Below are 19,516 nucleotides of genomic sequence, written 5' to 3'. Positions count from 1 at the left end.
GACAAAAGCAGGTGAACTTGGGACTTGTTTTAGCAATTAGTGTTTCAGTATCTGATCCTACCTGGAAATGATCCAGACATTGTATAAATTTCCTTCATTTAACTTAACTTGGCAAAACCAAATTTCAAATTACCAAAATCTGGAGAAACTATTTTTAGACAGACGTACCTAAAACAGAATTATTCCTACAGAGTCCACCTGAAAACTCTCATTTACATTGAATTCACTGACTAATGTTTCATCATATTATGTCATTTTCTTGCTGACAAATTTTTGTAACAGAAACAAGATTCCATTTGACTTCTAGTAAACCCAGGTACAATAAAGATATGACCCTCTGAGAACCCATTTTTGGGCTATTTCTCCCCTAACTCCAATTGATATTGGGGCCAGGTAGTATTAAAATACATATATAATCACCTTTTTCAGAAGCTCATAGGTAAAAGTGCCCCGATTTTGGAGACTGCATCCCACTGGGCTGCAGGCTGGTACACCATTTGTGGTTCCCATTTTAGGGCTTTCCCCCAGTGGCTGCAGCGATCGGTCTTTCTAAGGGGCACTGGGTCAGCTTGGACCAGGTGGTGTTTGCAGCAACTACTCCTTACTGGTGCCGGCAACGCTCGGGTGCGTAACCCCCAGCAGAGCTGCCAGGGCCAACTGCTTCCCCACCAACAATGCAGGCAGGTCACAGGCAGAAGCCCCGACCCCTGAGCAAGTTCCCCAGTCACCTGGGAACGTTGCAAAGGTCTGGAGGAACAGTGGCACTTTTCTTTGGACTCAGAAGACTCATCAAGTTACTCCTGGGGGCAGTTTGCCGTGGTCAGTCCCCACATAGCCAGTTCAGTTTAAACTAACAGTAAGAGACAGTAATACGTACCACTCACCCACGCACATTCACAGGCCTCGATCCAGACAAACTTCTGGCTCTGAATCACACCAAAGACCAAACTTAATCTCTGAGTTTCCAAGAGGATCTAGACCACATTCAGGTTACCAGGACCTCTGAATGAGGGTCAGTTACCAGGGAGAGAAAACAGCTTTTGGACTCAGGCACCTAGATCTTCACCCAGAAGACTTCTTGTTCCGCAGCCTCTTTCTGCAAAAGTGGACCTGCAACGCGCCCAAGGTGGCTGCCACCATGCTGGATGGAGGTGTCGAGGACAAGTCTTCCAGGCAAAGCCACCTAGGCAGCTGCTGAGGTGGGTATCCAGGCCCCATTCCCAACGCAGCGCCAGCAAGCCACGAGCTGTCGTCCAGCCAGGACTTGGATTCCATCTGGGCCGCCAAAATTTGTACCAAGCAAGTGGGCTGCTTGCCCATGCACAACAGAAAGACCAGTTACCAAGGTACTAGTCTTCTGCAAAAAGGCTTTACTACAGGGCAGCCAAGCAAGGGGACAGGAGGTGCCAGCAGGCAGGTGGCCCTGCTCTCCCACAGGACAGTCACATTCAGGGTACATCACCAATGTTTCAAATTCAGAGGCCAGACTTAACCCATAGCTACTTTTTAGAAAAATTTATTTTCATCCCTAAGTTTATTGTCAAAACTTTGTATCAAACACGTAAAATTTCTCATACAAAGTCTGAGTCCACACACATGATCCCACTCGCCTCTCAGTTTTCAGCAGCAGAGGCTCCACGTCCACTTTCGCTCACGTGCCAGCTCCAGGCTGTGAGCTCACTGACCCCGCGGCCGCGACAGCTTCTCACAGAAGCGCCAGCCTCGGGGACAGAGCCCCACCCTCCAGCGGCGCCCACCTCCCCTGGGGTCTCAAGCACGGCCAGCGGGCCTGCAGCAGGGTGGCTCTAGGGCAGCGGCCCACCTGCGCCCACCTCCCCGGGGCGCCCCCGGAGGAGGTGCAGACCGTCCTCGTCGTCGTCGGGCGGACCTGCTTCATCCTCACTTCCCGGCGGGTCCGAGGGGCGCTTCACACCCCGCTGCTTGGAAACTGCCAGGGCGTACTGGACGTTGTAGCGGTTCCAGTCACAGCTGCGAAGGCACGCAGGCGGCCGTCAGCAAGGCCGGCGAGCGTCTCCCACCCCGTCGAGAGCCCCGCTCACGCAGCACTCGACCACCTGCTCCAGAGCCCAGAAACACCCGCCACGGGCCCCCACCCGGACAGCCCCCAACGCCGCCTCCTCTGGACACCCCTCGGCCCTCCAGGGCTGTCTCGAGGAATGCGGGCACGTTTAACACATGAGCCCCACACACCAACAGAGAAAAACCCCTCCTGCATCTCATGTAGAAGCTCTTGGGGGATGGCCTGACAGTACGAGGGTCCGTCAGCACAGAGCAGAGCAGACGGCACCCCGCCAGCCCGTGTGGGCCGCAGAGATGGGAAACAGCACCAGGTTCTGTAGTGCAGGCAGCACGGAAGCCGGCTGGGCCGACTCTGCGTCCAAGCATGTTGCGTCCACGTCGACACCCAGTGACGTGGAACAGATCTAACACTGCTTCTTGTGGGAGCCCGATGGAACCGCAACACGGGGAAGACCGCCCCCCAGAGGAGCCACCAGCCACCCTGCGGGCAGCCTGGAGCTCGGAAAGAGCCTCCAAGAACAGTGGTTTGTTGGAGACACGTGAAGACCAAGAAAGCGCTCAGGACAGACGGGAGGACCGGGGGACCTGAGCCACACGGGAAGGCACAAAGCAGACCTTCGGGGCAGAGTAGGGACACCTGAGCACCAAGCCTGGAAACAGCACGTCGGAGCCCCCCCCCCCCGCACACCTGACCCCAGCTGGAGGGGAGACCCCCAGGAGAGGCCGAGCGCAGATCCTCCGGGCCCGGGGGAGGGGGCAGGAAGTGCGAGGGCCAGGGCGACACCACCTGAACAGGAGGAGGGAGGCTTCGGACCCTCCCTGCTCATCCAAGCGGCAGGGACGCTCTGCCTCCCTGGGAGTGCTCTCCCGGAATCTACCGTGGGACAGCCCAGCGTGTTTAGTTTGCCAGCGGCATGGGAACAAGCACATCCACCACCAGGACTTTCTGTCCCCAAATCAGACAACGCAGGGAGCAGCCCCAGCGTGGAACCAGCTGGAACCAGCTGGCGACAGTCCAAGCCCTGCCCGGCCCACCAACCACTCCGGCAACACGTACAGTTTGGAGATGTCCTCCCAGTGGCGCTGGATGCTCTTCTGAAGGAACTGAACGGCCGGCAACAGCTTCCCCGCCCTGGAAAGGAGACTTCCCTCAGTGCGGTACCGGACGCCAGAGCACCCGGTGCTTGTGCGCAGAAGCCTCCGCCGGGGCCGCGCAGCTGCAGACCCCGCAGAAGGAGTGACCGAACCGCAGGCGGAGGGCAGGGGCACCCGTCTACCTGGACTTCAGCTTCTGTCCGTGCGCCACAAGCAGCTTCTGAGTCCATAGGAGATAGAACTCCAGGTGGCGGGACACCTCAAAGGACGAAGCTAAAAATTCCAGCACCTTCTCCACATACAAGTCAGGAAGCGAGGAGCTGACGACTTCAACTGTGAGGGAAGTGTGGACACCATGCTCAGCCTAAGAAGCCTTCAGAAGAGCCGGCCCCCACACGGCGGCCTCCGCCCTGCACTCAGTCCACCCCCCCACCACCCGGTCCACGCTCCGCCTAGGCCCCACCGGGCGCCTCCCCCAGACCCATGCCTGCCCTCGCCCCATCCCAGCCCCTCCGCCGGCCCACGCCCCGCCCCGCCCCACTCACTCTCATCCCAGGGCACTGACTCCAGGGCCTCCTGCAGCAGCTTCCTCTCGTTGAGCCTGAAGGCCATGAGGATGGCCCTGGTGAAGTCCCGCTGGCGCAGCGCAGCCCGGATCCGCCCGGGGGTGACGCTGGTGTCCAGCTCGAAAGGGTCAAAGAGCATGCGCGCGTCCAGGGAGTAGATAAGGAGTCCCTCAGTCGTGGTGGCTGCCCAGCAGCGTCCTGGGAGACAAAGCCTGATTAAGGCTCCCAGAACACTGATTTCCATGTTTCCCATGTTTTGAAGAACAGGTGCTGAAGACGTTCCTGGAGTCCCCAACACACCAGCATGAAGGGAGCAGGGGCGCCTGCCCCACTCCTACCTTGGCCACCAGCCCCTCACCGCTGCAGGTCCCCAGGGCCACCTGCCCGAGTTCACACCCTACCCTCATCCCCGCTGGGTGGGCGAGCTTCCCTGTGAAGGGCACACTCTCCAGCTCTGCAGGCCTCTCCTGCAGCTTCTCTACTCCATGATGGTGCGAGGACGAAACTGCCCAGACACCAGAGCAGGGGCCCCCGGACTCGTCCCTCGGGCCCCGGTCTGCAGCCCTGGCTCCCACGGTGGTGCAATGACACGTGCTGTCTGCACCAGCTGCCTGTCTCTCAACCAGGGCTGAAGGCACGGCCACCACCCCGTAGAGATGAGCCTGCTGCAACCCTGTCCCACTCCGTCCCCAGGCTCTGGGGGACAGACCCTCCCCCACTGGACACTCTCAGTGGTGGGGATGAGGCGAGGGAGCAAGGTGCCTGATGGCCCCAAATGGCACATGGGCAGGGTGCTCAGGGCAGGTGCCCACCTCCTGACTTTGGGCCTCGCAGGTCTAAGGTCACAGCCATCCTCAGGGAGGACGAGGACGACCACATCTTACCCAAGGGGGACAGCGGTGCACAGAGCTGGCCAGAAGCTCCATGCTGATCCTGCCCCCGGGAGCAGGGTGACAGGCCCACTGTGCACACCACAGGCCCAGAGGCCCATGGGACCAGGCCCACCCCTCCCACGCCAACCACCTGACCCCCAGGGCTCACCGGTGGGAGAAAAGCGGAGCGAAGTCACCCTGATCTCAGGTTTGAAGTGCCGAGAGCTCATGTCCCCTAGGGGCAAAGGACAGCCGGTCACAGCATGCACACTCCCCCACTCGGCCCACAGAGAGAGGGCCACCCTGTGGACCCAGCAGGAGTGGCAGCCCTGCCCCCCACCCTCCCACAGACACAGCAGGTGAGCCCTGTGCCAGGACCGCCTCCACAGATCAGCCCTTGGAGCAGACACTCTCGTGAGCTCCAGCCTGGTGGGAGATGGGCTCGTCTGTTCGGGAGAAAAGTCCCTGCCCAGCCCAGGGCTGTGAGGCAGGGTGGTTCCCGGTTCAGGCCTGGGAGGCGGCCAGCCCCCCCAAAAAACCGAGTCTTCCTTGTGGCCCAGGTCGGGGCAAGTGCAGGGCACAGGGCTGAGCTCCGGCCCGGCCTCCAGCAAGACGCCACACCTGTGCAGCAAGGACTTGGGGACATCAGCCACAGCAGCCCCACCAGAGGAGACAGCGTCAACACCAGGAAAAGCAGGTGGTGAGCAGGGCGGCCTGCTGTGGCCTGGCCACCAGGACCAGAGACCTACTGCTCACCTTTCTTTACACCCGGAAGTGGTATCGCGACTCCACCCTCCTCTGCGGCGTCTTGATCAATCAGCGCCAGGTTGCCAAACTCTGTCATTTTCCTTCGGTTCAAAAATTCCTAAAAGCAAAATCCAGGACATCTTACCATCAGAGGTGCAGGTAGGTCTGCCCCGCATCCCTCCTGTGCCACCGACGGTGGGAGGCCAGCCCCGCCTGGAAAGCACACGGCACACACAGGGCCTGAGACGGGACGGCCAGGCCTCCCCTCAGTGCCTGCTGCTTGCCCTGCGGTGGTTGGATTCCCGTCGGAGGGGGTGTGAGGAGGGCCGAGGGTGGGCTGAGGAGACTCGGGGCTCACAGCCGGCTGAGACCCATGTGGGGGCCCATGCAGTCTGCAGCCTGGCTCTGGAACCCCGCAGCACACTCACCTCCATGGCGTCCAGAGAGAGGTTGCAAGAGATCTCAAACTTCTTCCTGAGAATCTGCTCCTTGACATGATAAATGCACACGAACTTGGACATCCCTCCCGCCAGGATGCTCTGGCCGTCCGCGGAATAGCAGAGAGTGGTGAAGGCCCTGGACGGAGGGGACGCGGACTCAATCGCCACCCAGAAGGCAGATGGCACCCTCCCCAACACGGCCCTGGCCAAAATGCTGCAGGATGAGAACCGGCAGCCCAGCCTCCCAGTTCCTGCCGAGGCATCATTGCCCCAGAGGAGGGACAGCACAGTGACCTCCAAGAGGCCTTCTCACAGGACCATGTGGCCCCATCTGGGCAGCTCCCTGCTGAAGTCAGGACGAAGGGGGACCCATCTGCCCGCCACCCTCACAGCGGCCGCTGGCAGGGGTTTCTACTCAGTCCCGCATGACCAGAACCCAGGCACTCACTGCCGTGTCAGCTCAGGGACTCAATACAGTGACCCTGGATTTGGCAGAGGATTCTTGGATGTGACACCAAGAGCACAAGCAGCGAAAGAAAAAACACAAACGAGGCTTCGTGAAAATTTAAACACCTGTGCTCCAAAGAGCACCTTCTAGAACCTGGAGACGAGCTGCAGAAGCGGGGGAGGATGTGTCTGAGGAGGGTCTCAGGTCCCGAGTACATGGAGAACTCCCCCGAGTCAACAATACAGACACACAGCCTGTTAAAGCAGACAGGTGCTCCGCACAGACATTTCTCCAAAGCCCGCACACGAGTAGCCTATCTGTCCGTGAAAAGATGCCCAAAACCACGAAGCACCAACAGCTGGGGTTAAAAAATACACACGAAAGAGCGCCAGTGATTGACGTGGGAAACTGGAAACCCCTGCGCTAGTGGTGGTAACTGAACAGTGCAGGCTCTCTGCACAGCAGTCTGGTGGGTCCTCAAAAGGTTAAGCAGAGCCACCATGTGACCCAGCCAATGCCACTGCTGGGGATACGCCCGGGAGAACTGAAAACGGGGGCCAACACCCATCCTCAGGGTGAGGACGCGGGAGCCTGTTAACCCACAGGCCCCACCCACGCCCCACGGCCCCACAGGCAGGAGGAGCCCTGCTGGGGTGGCTCTCGGCACTCACTTCCCCTTGGCTGAGTGCTTGGCGGTGATTTTGTCCAGCTCCTTCCTGCCCGTCTTGAGATCATGCCTGCCCTCAATGGAGCCCGTCTGCACCGCGTTCTCTGGGTCCCAGAAGGTTATCTGTGAGTTTAGCGTGGCCACAGCCAGCTCTGCTCCGTCAGGGCGGAAGGTCACAGCCAGAGCTGCAGAGAAACGCAGGTCTGAGGCAAGGAAGACCCTGGGCTCCAGCCGGCAGGCCACACTGCCCTCATCCTGCTCCAACCCAGGCTGCACAATGGCACCAGGGGGGTCTGGGGGCCACGGGGCAGGCAGGGGGCACAACTGAGAGGGGCCAGCTGGGTGGAGGGCTCTGGGCAGGAGGATCACACTGAGATCATGGGTAGACTAGAAACAGACTAGCTGTGGGCAAGAGGTCAGTAAGTTAGCCCCACAAAGACGCAAGGGGCCGGCCACTAACAGCCTGAACCAGAGCCAGGTGGGGCGGCCAGAAGCACTGGACACGGCAGAGGCCACAAGCCCCTGGGGCCAACGGCTGTCTTCTGCAAGGACCTCTGCTGGGACCCACGGGCACTGCAGCCACAGCCGAGACGTCCACCCGCGGCCCACTGTGCACAAGGACACTTCGTTCCAGCCACCTCATGCTTCCCCGTGGTCAGCATGGGCAGAGCCTTGACCACTTCTCGCAGAAGTGTCACTGTTAACCCACAGGCAAGCTCAGACAGTGCCAGCAAGTCTGCTGCAATAGGGCCCACCTCGCTTCCCCGGGGGGCCCGGCGCCAAGTGACATAGCCAGCCCCTCAGCGCTTGGGGTCCTGGGTTTATCCAAACCGGTGCCCCAGACAGGTGGCTGACAGCACAGAGCCTGGGCCTCCCCCTGGGCGCTGCGTACCATCAGAGGTCAGGGCCAGTGTCTCTGTGGTCCTCCAGCTGTCTACCATGTCCCACAGCCGCACCGTCTTGTCCCAGGAGGCGCTGGCCAGGATCGACTTCATCGGGTTAAAACACAGACCACTGATGGGCCCTTCATGGCCAGACAAAACCTACAGCGGTTCGGAGAAGAGCTCTGAGAACATGAGACCCTCCGCGGCCGTCCCAGCCCGACGTGCCTGCCAGATGCTGGCTTTCAGAGGCCACAGCTGAAACACAGCCCCTCTGAGGCCGTGCTGCAGGATGAGGGGGACACAGCTCTGTCTTGGTGCAGGCAAGCGAGGCGCCCCCAGAATATGCACGTACATGGTGCGGCCCGCTCCTGAGATGCGACCTCTGCCCCACCCGCTCCTCTGGGGTCAGTGAGGCCCCCTCCCTGCACCCCAGTCCCTCGAGAGAGCAGCTCCTGGGACTCGCGGCCCTTACGTCCAGGAGCCTGCCTGTCTGCATGGACCAGATAAAGATCTCGAAGGAGTCCTGGGCCCCAGCAGAGACGATCTCCCCGCTCGAGTCCACTGCCACACAGGAGAACTGGGTGGGGCGCGGAGACGTGAAGGTGCGGAAGTTCCGGTACCTGCAGGAAGAGTGCATCCCGGGGGGCACGGCTCATGGAGGGCCCGCTCACCCTTGTGCGCGTCTGGGGTCTGACGCTGGGCTCCACTTCGTTCCCTTCCCGATACACCCAGAGCCCCCAGCCTCACTCTCAGCCCAGAGGGGACGAGGAAGTTGCGGAGCCAGCATCCTGAGCCAGCAGAAAGGTCACCTGTGAAGGTCAAAGGCACGCACGGTCCCATCCATGGAAGAGGTCACGATGACGTAGCCGGTGGAGGTGAAGGTCACGCCGGTGACCCCACTCGAGTGCTCCGTGAATGTGATGAAGCAGAAGCCACTGAGGGTGTTCCATACCTTGACCTGTGGCGGGGAGGGCAGGGGCGGGAGGGCCACAGCTCAGGTGGGCCACGGGGGCCCAGGTCTCCCCAGAGGCACAAGCGCCCTCCCGGGTCAGATCGCAGCTGCTGGGACCACAGAGCTCTGAGCCGCGCATGGGAGCCCAGCCCAGAAGAGACCCCCACAGCCCCTCCACCCAGATCTGGGCAGACCTGCAAACACCTCCTCCTGAGCCCAGACGAGGCGGGGTGAGCCCCAGAGCCCCAGGCTGAACCCCGCTGTTGGGGCCTGGCCGCAAGTGCCAAGGCTGGCAGGACAGGGACAGGCCCCCCACCCCCGACACAAGCCCACCTTGCCGTCGTCCCCGCCGGTCGCGATGCGCTGCCCATCAGGGGAGTAGGCCAGGGACACCATGCTGTTGAAGTGGCCCTGCTGCTTGAGCACGTAGGACTCGCTCTGCCACTCCCACACCAGCAGCTGGCCCAGGCCTGCGGGCACATGGCGGGGCTAACTGCCTGTGGGACTCACACTGGCATTCTGATGGCCAGTTTCACCCTGAGGCAGGTGCCCTCACCAGACACCTGAACGAGGGAACTCAGCAAGGAGATGCCAACCTCCCGATGCCCCAGCAGAGGGCCGAGGGCCAAGGCCAAGGCAGCGCTGCTGACGGACACTGGGACTCGTGACTCAGATGAGCGTCTGTTCTGAAAGTCTCACCGACTGCTCCTTCGAATGTGAGCCACCCAGCTGCCAGCCTGGCCCCAGTGCCTCAGGGGTGGGGGTGCAGCAGGCTGACTTCCTGGAGGAAGAGGTCTGCTCCTGTCCTCACAGACCTGGGCACGAAGACTAACCTGAGCATCCAAAGGCGATCCAGTCCCCGGAGCTATTGATGGCGATGGATGCGACCCTCTGATCTGAGACGCTGGGGAGATGCAGGCCCGGTCAGCACACAGGGCCTCCCGTCCCCACCTGGGGTGGCCGGAGGTGCAGACAGGGCTGGTCTCCCCATGTCTGCACCACTCCCCCCGCCGTGCGGTTACTGCACTAAATAGTTCACTTCATTCAGAGCATCAGCAGATGCAGAGCTGTGCTCGCGTTCAAAACCTCCAAGCCATGGGATTTTGGGAAACCAGTGTTTTAGTTTTTTCCATGTTCCAAAGGGACACGAGAGAACAATGAAGACAGAAAATAAAAATGTCGTGATGTACAGGTGGGACCAAAGCTCCCCATGACTGGGGATGAGGTGGGGGGAGCTGCGTTTCAGAGATGGGGGCAGGGCAGCAGCGCTCATATGCGCTCAACCCGGGACAGAGGCGACAGCAGGTGTCCTGGGAAGCCTGCTGGCCCTCCTCCTGGCCCCTCGGTCCGGGCAGGCACGGCACGGCTTCTGTCCACCCTCCTGCAGACTGGAGAGCACACACACAACCACACGGAGCAGGTGCTGACCTCAGGGAGTGGATGAGGCTGAACTCTGGGAGTTCATGCAGGTGGAAGATTCCGGAAGCAAAACCAGTGACCAAGAGGTGGACTTTCTTATGATATGCTGCCGCCGTTAGGTGGTTAAAGTCTCCCTCTTTATTAAAAAAGTACCTAAACAGACGGGACACGAGGACTGAGGGAAGAGGACCAGAGGCCAGGCTGGTCTTACACCCCTCCGCGGCTCTGCCCTGGACCCCGGGGTGGAGGACCTCACTGCACGCGGGCAGCCTGCCTGCACTGCCCCTTGTCCCTTGGGCGGCCCCCTACCTCCTCGCACCTGCAGTTCTGCGCTCCCAGCCTCCAGCCCCCATGCTCGCTCAGCAGCTCAGGTGCCTTGGGGGGCTCCCCACACTGGCCCGCCCAGGGCCTCTAAGGCAGGAGTCACAGCTCGGCCTCTGGAGGCGGAGACCTACTTGGCCAGCCGAGAGTACTTCACTTTGCCCCGCTGCTCCTCAGGCGCCGGTGCGGCCTTCCCGCGGATGGTGGTCTCCTCCTCCCCCTCTGCGTCCTCCTCCTCCCGCTGCAGCAGGTCCGCCTTCCAGCCAGTGGGGGCTTTGAGCCTCAGGCCCTCAGGGGGCGTGTCACACTGCCACACGCACAGGGCTCCGTCCTGGCTGAGCGTGTACAGCTGCAAAGGGAAATGTGTGGGTGTGGCCCACTCTGACCCTCAGCCCCTGCCAGCCATGGGCTGGAGTGACAAGGAAGCTCCACCCGTGCCACCAAAGACTGCCCCGCTACTGCTGGCTCCCAAACCACCCCAGGGAACCTGGGAGCGACTGGCAGGGGCCTCAAGGGAGTGCCCAGCACCCCGACTCAGGGCTGTGACCAGGGACATACGTCCAGGCTGCTGGATTCGAAGAAGCAGGCCACGATGGCATCCTTATGTCCCCCCAGAGCATAGTAGATGAGGTTGTCCCAGCGCTCGGCCCCAAACACCCATGTGGACATGTCTTTGCTCCCGACTGCAAAGCACCTGGATGGAGGAAACACAGCTCATCCTTGGAGCTGCAGCCGAGTGCAGCTGTCAACCTCCCTGTGTGGTCCCTGGACTTAAGGGAGATGCCAGGGTGACAGGCAGGGACTGGTCGGGTCTGCGCCTGCCCCGCTTGCATCTCCCCCGGCAGCTGGCCACACCCATAAGTGCTTCTCCCACGACCAGGAGCCTCAGCGGACACTGCCCCTCCTCGTAAAGCAGTCCCTGATGGAGGGGCAGCCCGGGGCAGCCCGAGAACCAAGCACCAAGCCTATCGGGGGCTCTGCCCCTCTCGCCTCCCTGGCGTGCCCTTGGTCCCAAGCAGCGTCCCTTGACTCACGGCATAAAGAGAGCCAGATGTGTGACCAGGCACCGCCGCAAAAGAGGCAGGAAGGCTGGGCTGCAGGGCGCCGGCCTCCTACCTGCAGACCCAACCTCCAGGGGCACACCAGTGTCTCCCAGGAACACACTTCACATGGCTTGGGGGCTGTGGCCACCACACTGTGGCCCAGAGCACGGGAGGACCGCTAGCCTGACATACAAAGTGGCAGCCACCACCAGCCTCCCCTCCCCCTGCACAGAATGCAGGACGGCTGAGGAAACAGGGTCCTGGTCAAGGTCCCAAGTCTGCCTTCTGGTTCCCGGTGACAAACACGGGGCACGCCTGACTCAGACTCGGGAGCCCAGCCTGCGTTCAGCCCCACAGGAGGTTCAGGAGGCCATTTGTAAACAAACGAGGACGTGACGAGTCACCACGCTCCCTAGTGAGACGCTGTTTACAGGGCCCCGGGGCCCCAAGGCCTCACCGGGAGTCGTCTGTCCAGTCGATGCACGTGGTCTCATCATAGGGCCCAAAGTAGGTTTTGTCCAGGATGAACGCGTTGAACTCCCGCTTCCTCCCCGGGGCGTGGTACATCTGCGCAATGTTGCCTTTTGTGACCACGAATTTCCTGCAGAAACGGCGCCATCCAATACCAGAGAGGGTCCTGAGACCAGCTCAGAGCCCCTGGGGGGACAGTTCTCTGCTCTGAGACCAGTTCCTTACGAGGCAAACCTGGGGACCTGCCTCTCACGGGCCCCGAATCCCCTCTTCTCTGGGTGGGCAGACCCAGTGGGAGCTCTGGGCCCAGGCACCTGTGGCCGGCCCTGACCAGGCCCTGGCACAGACTCTCCGCCAGAGGCTGCAGCTGACAGCTCCCTGCTCCCCGGGCACACGCAAGCGCTCACCTGCCATCAGGGGAGAAGGAGACGCTGTGCACGGCACCCTTGAAGTGGAAGTGGTGGAGCACGGATCTGCAGACCAGGCTGACCAGCAGCGCGTCGCCCCCTGCGGGAAGGGTTAGGGTTAGCGTCAGGCTCTGCACTTCACCCCGGCAGCGCAAGCCGCAGGCCCCAGGAAAGCCTGCCCCGGCTTGTCCATGCCCCGCACACCTGCCCTAGTCCCCAAGCCCACCAGGGTCCCAGACACAGAAGCAACCAAGGGAGAGGACCACGTGACTGGAGTCAGCCTGACACAGCCACTCTGTCCCCCAGTCACCAGCCCACGCCACCAGCTCCCGGCCAAAGGTGCTTACCTTCATCGACGATGATGGCAAGGCGGCCATCTGGGGACAGCCCCACACACTTGACGTTGTACCGAGTGGCCAGCGGCAGAGTGTCCGACTTGTTGCTGGGGGAGAGAGAGCAGGGCTAAGCAGCAGGTCTCTGTCACCAGGAGGGGAGGTCGGGCCAGCCTTGGGCCTCCTGCCTGCCTGCCTGCCCACCCCTGCAGAACCCCGGGCTGGAGCTGTCAACAGCCCCTCCTGCAGAAAACTTGGCAAAGCATGTTAAAAACCTTAAAAATGGGCTTTGAGCATATCAATTTTGCTTCAAGGACCCCATCCCAAGAGGACGCTGCAAACATAGGAAGTCAGGAGACCGGAAACAAGCCCGCTGCCAATGGGGGAGTGAGCCACAGGGACAGAACACTGGGCCACACTTTGTGCAAAAATGGAAAAATGCACAGAAGTGGAAAAGTAAATAATGTTAAAGACAAACCGCCACTGGATTCCACCCTAATTTTGTCCCTTATTACGTCATGTTCCAACTTTCCGGCTCCCACGGCCCAGGCATCCATCCCAAGACATTTCAGCCAAGTGACACATGTTTTCTACCTTAAAGGTAAAGTCAAAGACCTCGATACATGGGGTTTAGCTGAGGGACTAGAAGGAGGAAACTGAGACTCCTACAGCCAGTCCCACGACTGACCCTTCGACACCACGTAAGTCCTGCAGCCCCTCTTGGGCGGCCCTGAGTAACAGTGTGCTGCTAAGACAAAGGTGAGGAAAACTCCACGTTTTTACCTGCAAACTATGATCCCTAGCATCAACGTCATTCTAATGTACTTACTTTTTTAGGTCAAATACGGTGACTCTATTTCCCACGGGACTAATAACTGAATTCCCATCACATGTAAAATTTAAGTTTCCACACCGATAGACTGTCCCCAGCAAATTTGAAAACTGAAAAGAAAACAGAGCTGTCTTAATACAAAGAAAACACAACTCTAGGAAAGGGCTGCATGAGGCCCCTGGTAAGATGGCGCAGAGCACCCTGATCACTCCTGAAGTCTCTCCAGTCCTCCCACCCAGAAACTTCCTGGGCACCTGTCCGGCCCAGTCCTGAGCAAGAGAGAGGAAGGAGTGAGCCCAAACCCCAGGGGCCCCGAGCTCCCACCAAGGTAGATCAGGGGCACCGTGGCATGGGAGATCAGGGGCACCGTGGGCTCGGGGAAGTCTCCAGGCAGGAGGCGTCTGCCATGTGGAGAGGAGGACAGGACCTCGTGGCAGGAAGAGAAAAGCTGAAACAGCAGAACAGCCCCCACTGCACACGCACCAGGGGTTCAAGGCTTCCACAACAGGGTAACCTGCCGGCAGCCTGTCCGTCAACCATTCATTCCACCAGCAGCACTGAGCGCTGGCTGGATAGCACTCTGCACCTGGTCTCCCACCCCCATGTTCTAGTCCGGCAGGCAGGCCACGGCCATGGTCATTCGTGATTAGGAATGACCGCGGGGCTGCGAAGTCAGCCGATTCCATAGGCGTGATAGGAAAGGTAGTCAAAGGGGTGGCCAGGGAAGGACCCCTGGAGGGGCCACCTGAGCTGGAACTCAGATGACAAGGAGCATCTGGAGCTGTAGGCAGGCAGGGTCCTGGGAACCCCAGGCTCAGGGAGGAGCCTGTTCACCTGGAAAAGCTTTAAGCAAAAGTGAACTGTAATCAGTTCCTGTTTTTTGAAGGCCATGCTAGTGACCAAGGGAGCAAGTGGGGATGCACGGAGCCAGTGAGGGCTCATGGCTCTCCGCACAGAAGATGGTGGTGTCAGGACCAGAGAGATGACATGAGGGATGGGGAGCTGGGACGAAGGGCAGGCAGAGAGGAGCTGGACAGAGAGGGTTTGGGTCACAGGGAGGAGCAGTCTGAGAGGGAACACCAGCTTGGGTTTGGGGCAGCGGGCGTGGGATGGAGCTGCTGGAGGCCCGCGCTGTGGCCAGGGCCAGGCCAAGCCTGTAAGGAGCTGGGCCCTGACCGTTGGCGAAAGGCCGGAAGCGGCGGCCCGGAGGAGAAACAAGCTTCAGGGGAGTGGCAGCAGGAGGCGGGGCGCGCGAACGCCCCGGGCTCCAGACCGCGGGTGGCCCGCTGCGCCAAGGGTCCCGACACGTGGGCAAGATGCAGCAGCGCGTCCCGGGGGCTCGGCACCCGTCTCCCCGCCCTCTGCCCCCGCGTCCTTCCCACGTCGCTCGCCGCGGCTCCGGGAACCGGGACTTCAGTCCAGGCTGGCTTCCGCTGCCCTGCTCGGAGCTCAGCCAAACCCTCCCGCAGGGCTCCTGCCTTCCCGCCCACATCCGCCATCTGCCGCTCGCCCCTGCGTCCCCGTCCACCGCGCTGCGGCCCCTCACGACCCCAGGCCCGGAGGGACCGGTGCTGCGGTACCTGGCCCGCCCAGGCGGCTCTCTGGCCCCCGAGGGAGCAGTCTCGGGCAGCGACCCCACCCGCACCCCCGGACTAAGTTCCCTGCACCCTCCTCCCCACCCAACGACCCCCCGACCGCGGGCGGCGCTCACCCGGTACGCGAACTTCATCGCGGGAGCTGCACATGTGTTGCTTGCAGCCTCTGCGCCCCGCCCACCGGCCCGCAGGAAACACTTCCGGGGCGAGAGCGCGGCGGCGCGCCACAGCACCCCCCCGCGGAAGGGAGGAGCGCTGCCGCCGGAGGTGGGGAGGGGGTCCCAACCTGCTAGTCCCGCCCCCCAAAGCGTGGGTGCCCCGGCCGGCCCCGCCCTGAGGCGGAGTCCCAGCCAGCAGGCCCCGCCCCTGAGACGTGGGTTCCCGCCCTCCGGCCCCGCCCACCGCAGTCCCGGCTCGGATCCTCACCGCTAGGCGGGCTGGGGCTCCGCCCATGGCTCCCACAAACCGTTCAGGCACTACGGAGGATGAGAAGGTCCGACCCCATGCTTACTTGTTTAAAAGCTCTAGATTATGAAATGGGGACCGAAAGGAGACTCTTAAATTGGAAACTGAACGTTTCCGAAGAAATTGTAAGAGCGATGACAGAGGCAGTTGCGTTGTCAAATTTGAGGATGGCAACTATGTCTACCACCCGAAAACTGGAGACTCAAAAGTCTTACCACTTGGGAGCTACTTCGCAGCAAGTTGTGAAAAAAAGCCCTAGTGCGCCCCCAAAAGTAAATAATCTATGCTTCGAGTCAGGAACAAGGATCGGGGAAAGAAAACAATTCTTTAACTTTACAGGCTCAATTTTCACACTCCACAGCAAAATGAAGTTCAGAACAGCAAGTTTCTTCTTAAAATGTGTATTTTCAGAATTATAATGCTTACATTTTAAAGTCTTAATACAATGGTTTTAGTCTAACAATATATTACAGAATAACGTGAAAAATGACTTTCATAGTAAACCATGAAAATGGTATTAATACCTGCAGTATCAAAGTCACCAACTTGTCACCTTTTCCAGCCACAGAATCCCAGCAAACGGTATTAACAATGCCTTCAGGTCTTACAGCCTGACATACAGGATGAATAAATTTAGAGAAAGGGGCATTTTCATGAAAAATCAGATTTTAAAACCACATAGGATTTATTTTAAAGATCACAGTTGACAATAAAACATTTAGCTCAGTCTAGTTTGATCTTTTATTAAAAAAAGTAGTATAAGTTTTCATCGTATATACATACCTGGAGTGTTTAATTTCATTTTGTAACACAAACTTATTTTAAACACTAAAGAAAAGCTGAGTAGAAGCCTGTGTGTCTTCTCCGCTCTTACGGGGTGTCTAGCCTCATCAGCAGGGACTAACACAGGAATCTGGCCCACTACAATGGAACTGCAGGTAGAAGTCATTTTCAGATTAAATACCACAATTTCCACATTAGAATCAGCAGAGTTATAATTTTTCCTATCACAGGAGGCCCCATGAAATTCACCAAAATTATAACTTTTCTTTTTCATTTGCTAGTATTTACATGTCTCACAGATATTTGTAAACTGGCTGCATATTCTGTTTTTTAGACGCACAGTCTGTATCTGGCTTCACAGTTACTTAACAGCTGCTACACCTTTACCAGCAAAATCAGCTTGTCTCAAACCCGTAAGCCCTATTTTATTTTAAACACAACAAAAATCCAACTACAGCCTTTTAGTTTAAAAAAAAAACAAATTTTAGATGACATTATACACTGGTGTTAAAAAACAAAACAAACAAACAAAAACCCCGAGGAGCCCATGTAATTGAAGATTGCAAAAGATCTTTTGGGTAATTAGGGGGAAAAAATCCAAACCTCTGATCATTTCGATTTCATTCAATTTCCAGACATAAGAAACCACCATAAACATTCTGGATTTCCCCTTCATTTTTTTCCCTTCTGAATAGGTATGTAGTTAGAGAATTTCATCCCGGAATTGGAACCCAGCACAGAAGTCCAACAGAAATAGGGTAACCTAACCAGTGATCACGCCCCCCTTCCAGGTGAGCCGGGAAGCTCGTTATACTTGGAGGAGGGGCTCCTTCCCGGGGCTCCGAGGCTCGCCATGCGGTAGACGCTTTTCTGACAAATCTGAAAGGTCTCTTCACACATGGGGCGTGGCAGACCTGTAGGGCAATCAATTTTTACAATAAAACCAGTTTACTTTAGGAACCCTAAACTGTCGTTAGATGCTGAAGTTCTAGCTTGCCTAACCAGCTGACCAAGTTTACTGGTTTTAAACTGCACATAAGGAAAGAACGTTTCTGAAAGGTTTAATGAGACACACAAGTACTATCTTCTTTGTACACGTCTCCAGTTTCTATAAGTGAAGGACACGGAGGGGGATTCACCACCTTTATTCGTTAAATGAGCTAGGAGACCACATCAGAAGACTTCACAGATGTGCTCTGCACCCATCTTGACCTGTGCCTTCTCACCGCCCACCGCTGCAGGCAGGGGACAGGCAGGGACGGTGGCAGCTGCAGAAGGCTCCTTTTCTCTAAGGCTCACACACTTGAGGTTCTTCACAGGACGCCCCATCCTCCGCTCGACCTGACTACACTCACTCACTTGCATTAATCTGGCCAAGTTCAACTCCAACCACTCTTCCCCAGTGAATTAAGAGTTCTCTATTTCATATGTACAAAAATACCTCGCTTTGGAGAGCTGGAAAAGGGTTAATACACACAACATTTATTTACAAGCTGTGACTTTCACACCAATAGAAACACACACATTTATTTTGTCCTTGATTTTTGGTGCAACTTATACATAAACATTACATCAGTTAGTTTGTACTTTTAAAAATAATAAATCAACTTTATGTACAATTAAATTTACAACCTAAAGCAAGTTAATCCATTGGTATGACTGCGATTTAGCGGACAGCAGAGAGTAGTCCCAGACTTTCATCCTTCCTACGACCAGACTAGAAGTACACTGAGAGACCCCGAATCTTCATTTAAGTGGAACCTCTTAATTTCTGAGACTTAAGGTGCAAAAGAAAAATAGATTATACAGTTACAATTACATGTAAAGACTTTAAAGGTGAGAGAAAAACAATGCAACGTATTAACCCCCACATATGTGACAATTAAATAAACACACATTTAATTCCAAGTGCATGTGATACCTAATCAACATGGTGAGGGTGGGAGAAAGGGTTCCAGAAACTTTTCTTCCTAAATTGTTCAATACCGCGCTGTTTCTCATGCCCTGGCCCAGTTGTCCTACAGTACCTTTAAAATGGCTCCAGCTAATGGGTGCTCCAGGCCCACCCAGTCTGACCTCCCAAGGCACAGAAGGGGTTTGTTCCCTCCCCACCCCACCCTCAGCCCCACCCACCCCCAGCCCCACCCACCTGCCCAGAAGGGGTGTTACTGGAGAAAAGCACAACCAGATGACGTGGGGTAAAGAGCTGTGTGTTACCCCTGAGGAGACTTACAAATCCACCTGGTCCAGACACCGGGCAGCCGTGTGACACACACGGGTCACTAACGAGACAGCGAGGCCTGCTATGTGCACACCTGACGCACACCTGGACTTCCGCCCAGAACCGGCAGACTGCCGTGGGGTGGGAGAGACCACTGGAAAGCGCGTCCACGAGCAGGGTGAGTGGTGTCAGAGTGGGGCGCTGGGCAAACGCCAGAGGAAGCAGGGCACGGGGTCGGGAGCGGAGAAAAACAGCGAGGACTCCACGCCACAGACAACACAAAAGAACGACGCGGCTCCGTGGGCCAGCCGAACACCGAACACTCTCTGCGGCCGCCACGCCGGGCAGGACCTGGAAGTCTGGTTAGAGCTAGAAGTCACGGCAGACAGCTGCCGGCCGGGTCCCCTCAGGCGCACACACGCCGGCCTGGGGGTGCGGCCGGGGCGCGGTCATGTGACACTGACTTCCAGAACGTGGTCATCCTTGCTGGGGACGACCAGGACCTGCGTGCCCGCGCTGCAGTTGAAGACCTGGCCGGGGGGCAGCGCCTGCAGCCGGGGCATGGGCAAGCCCTTGTGCTCACTGCTGGCGGCTGAGTGCCCACTGCCCCTGCTCCTGATGCTGCTGCTGTCCAGCTGCTCGTCCACGTGCTTGTCCACTGACAGGCCGTCGTTTTCTATCCAGCTGTCTGCAAAATGCACAGGGGGTGAGGCAGAGGCCATGCTGACCTCAACCCACCCCCGACTCCCCTTCCCGGAACAGCAAGCTTCAGGGCACAGGGGTGTGAAGGGAATCTCGGGCAGGGGCCTTGGGGGCTCGCTCTCCCAGTAGGTGGCGAGACGCGAGCCCAACTAGGTGTCTGGTGTCAGATCCCACGGGGCCACCTTATCCCACCTTGGCACGGACCGCGCCCTTA

At 58.4% G+C, this 19,516-nt stretch overlaps 2 protein-coding genes across 7 annotated transcripts in view; both read right to left on the bottom strand.

Annotated features, from left to right (window-relative positions):
* Positions 1–1,500: 1,500 nt before the first annotated feature.
* Positions 1,501–15,307, bottom strand: PWP2 (PWP2 small subunit processome component). The gene is made up of 21 exons (XM_010997671.3): positions 15,248–15,307; positions 13,534–13,646; positions 12,720–12,814; positions 12,373–12,472; positions 11,952–12,095; positions 11,010–11,145; positions 10,586–10,800; positions 10,140–10,283; positions 9,545–9,615; positions 9,045–9,181; positions 8,569–8,717; positions 8,232–8,379; positions 7,768–7,918; positions 6,880–7,060; positions 5,749–5,896; positions 5,330–5,438; positions 4,743–4,808; positions 3,681–3,899; positions 3,318–3,468; positions 3,098–3,172; positions 1,501–1,989 (listed from the first exon to the last, which is right to left on the bottom strand). The coding sequence occupies exons 1-21, from the start codon at positions 15,263–15,265 to the stop codon at positions 1,806–1,808; spliced, it is 2,754 nt and encodes a 917-aa protein (XP_010995973.2). The 5' UTR covers positions 15,266–15,307; the 3' UTR covers positions 1,501–1,805.
* Positions 15,308–18,511: 3,204 nt separating this feature from the next.
* The window catches only part of TRAPPC10 (trafficking protein particle complex subunit 10), a 67,959-nt gene continuing 66,954 nt past the window's right edge, over positions 18,512–19,516 (bottom strand). For 5 of the 6 annotated variants that reach the window (XM_031460676.2, XM_031460673.2, XM_031460688.2 and 2 more), the window contains one exon: positions 18,512–19,288. In XM_031460676.2, the coding sequence (XP_031316536.2) occupies positions 19,050–19,288 (239 nt within the window). In that variant the 3' untranslated portion in view covers positions 18,512–19,049. The remainder of the gene's footprint in view (positions 19,289–19,516) is intronic. The other variant, XM_064476472.1, reaches the window with a different exon arrangement.

Source organism: Camelus dromedarius, chromosome 2 (genome assembly GCF_036321535.1).
Source record: "Camelus dromedarius isolate mCamDro1 chromosome 2, mCamDro1.pat, whole genome shotgun sequence".
NCBI classification, from domain to species: domain Eukaryota; kingdom Metazoa; phylum Chordata; class Mammalia; order Artiodactyla; family Camelidae; genus Camelus; species Camelus dromedarius.
The sequence above is the reverse complement of the archived record's forward strand: the minus strand, read 5'-3'. Positions and strand labels throughout refer to the sequence as shown.

Excerpts from the sequence above, each read along its gene's own strand:
- PWP2 (XM_010997671.3), bottom strand. Across the intron at positions 9,616-10,139 it reads AGCCTCATCCACTCCCTGAG|CGTCTCAGATCAGAGGGTCG; the intron begins GTCAGCACCTGC and ends GCATCTCCCCAG. Across the intron at positions 7,061-7,767 it reads ACTGGCCCTGACCTCTGATG|CTCTGGCTGTGACCTTCCGC; the intron begins GTACGCAGCGCC and ends GTTTCTCTGCAG.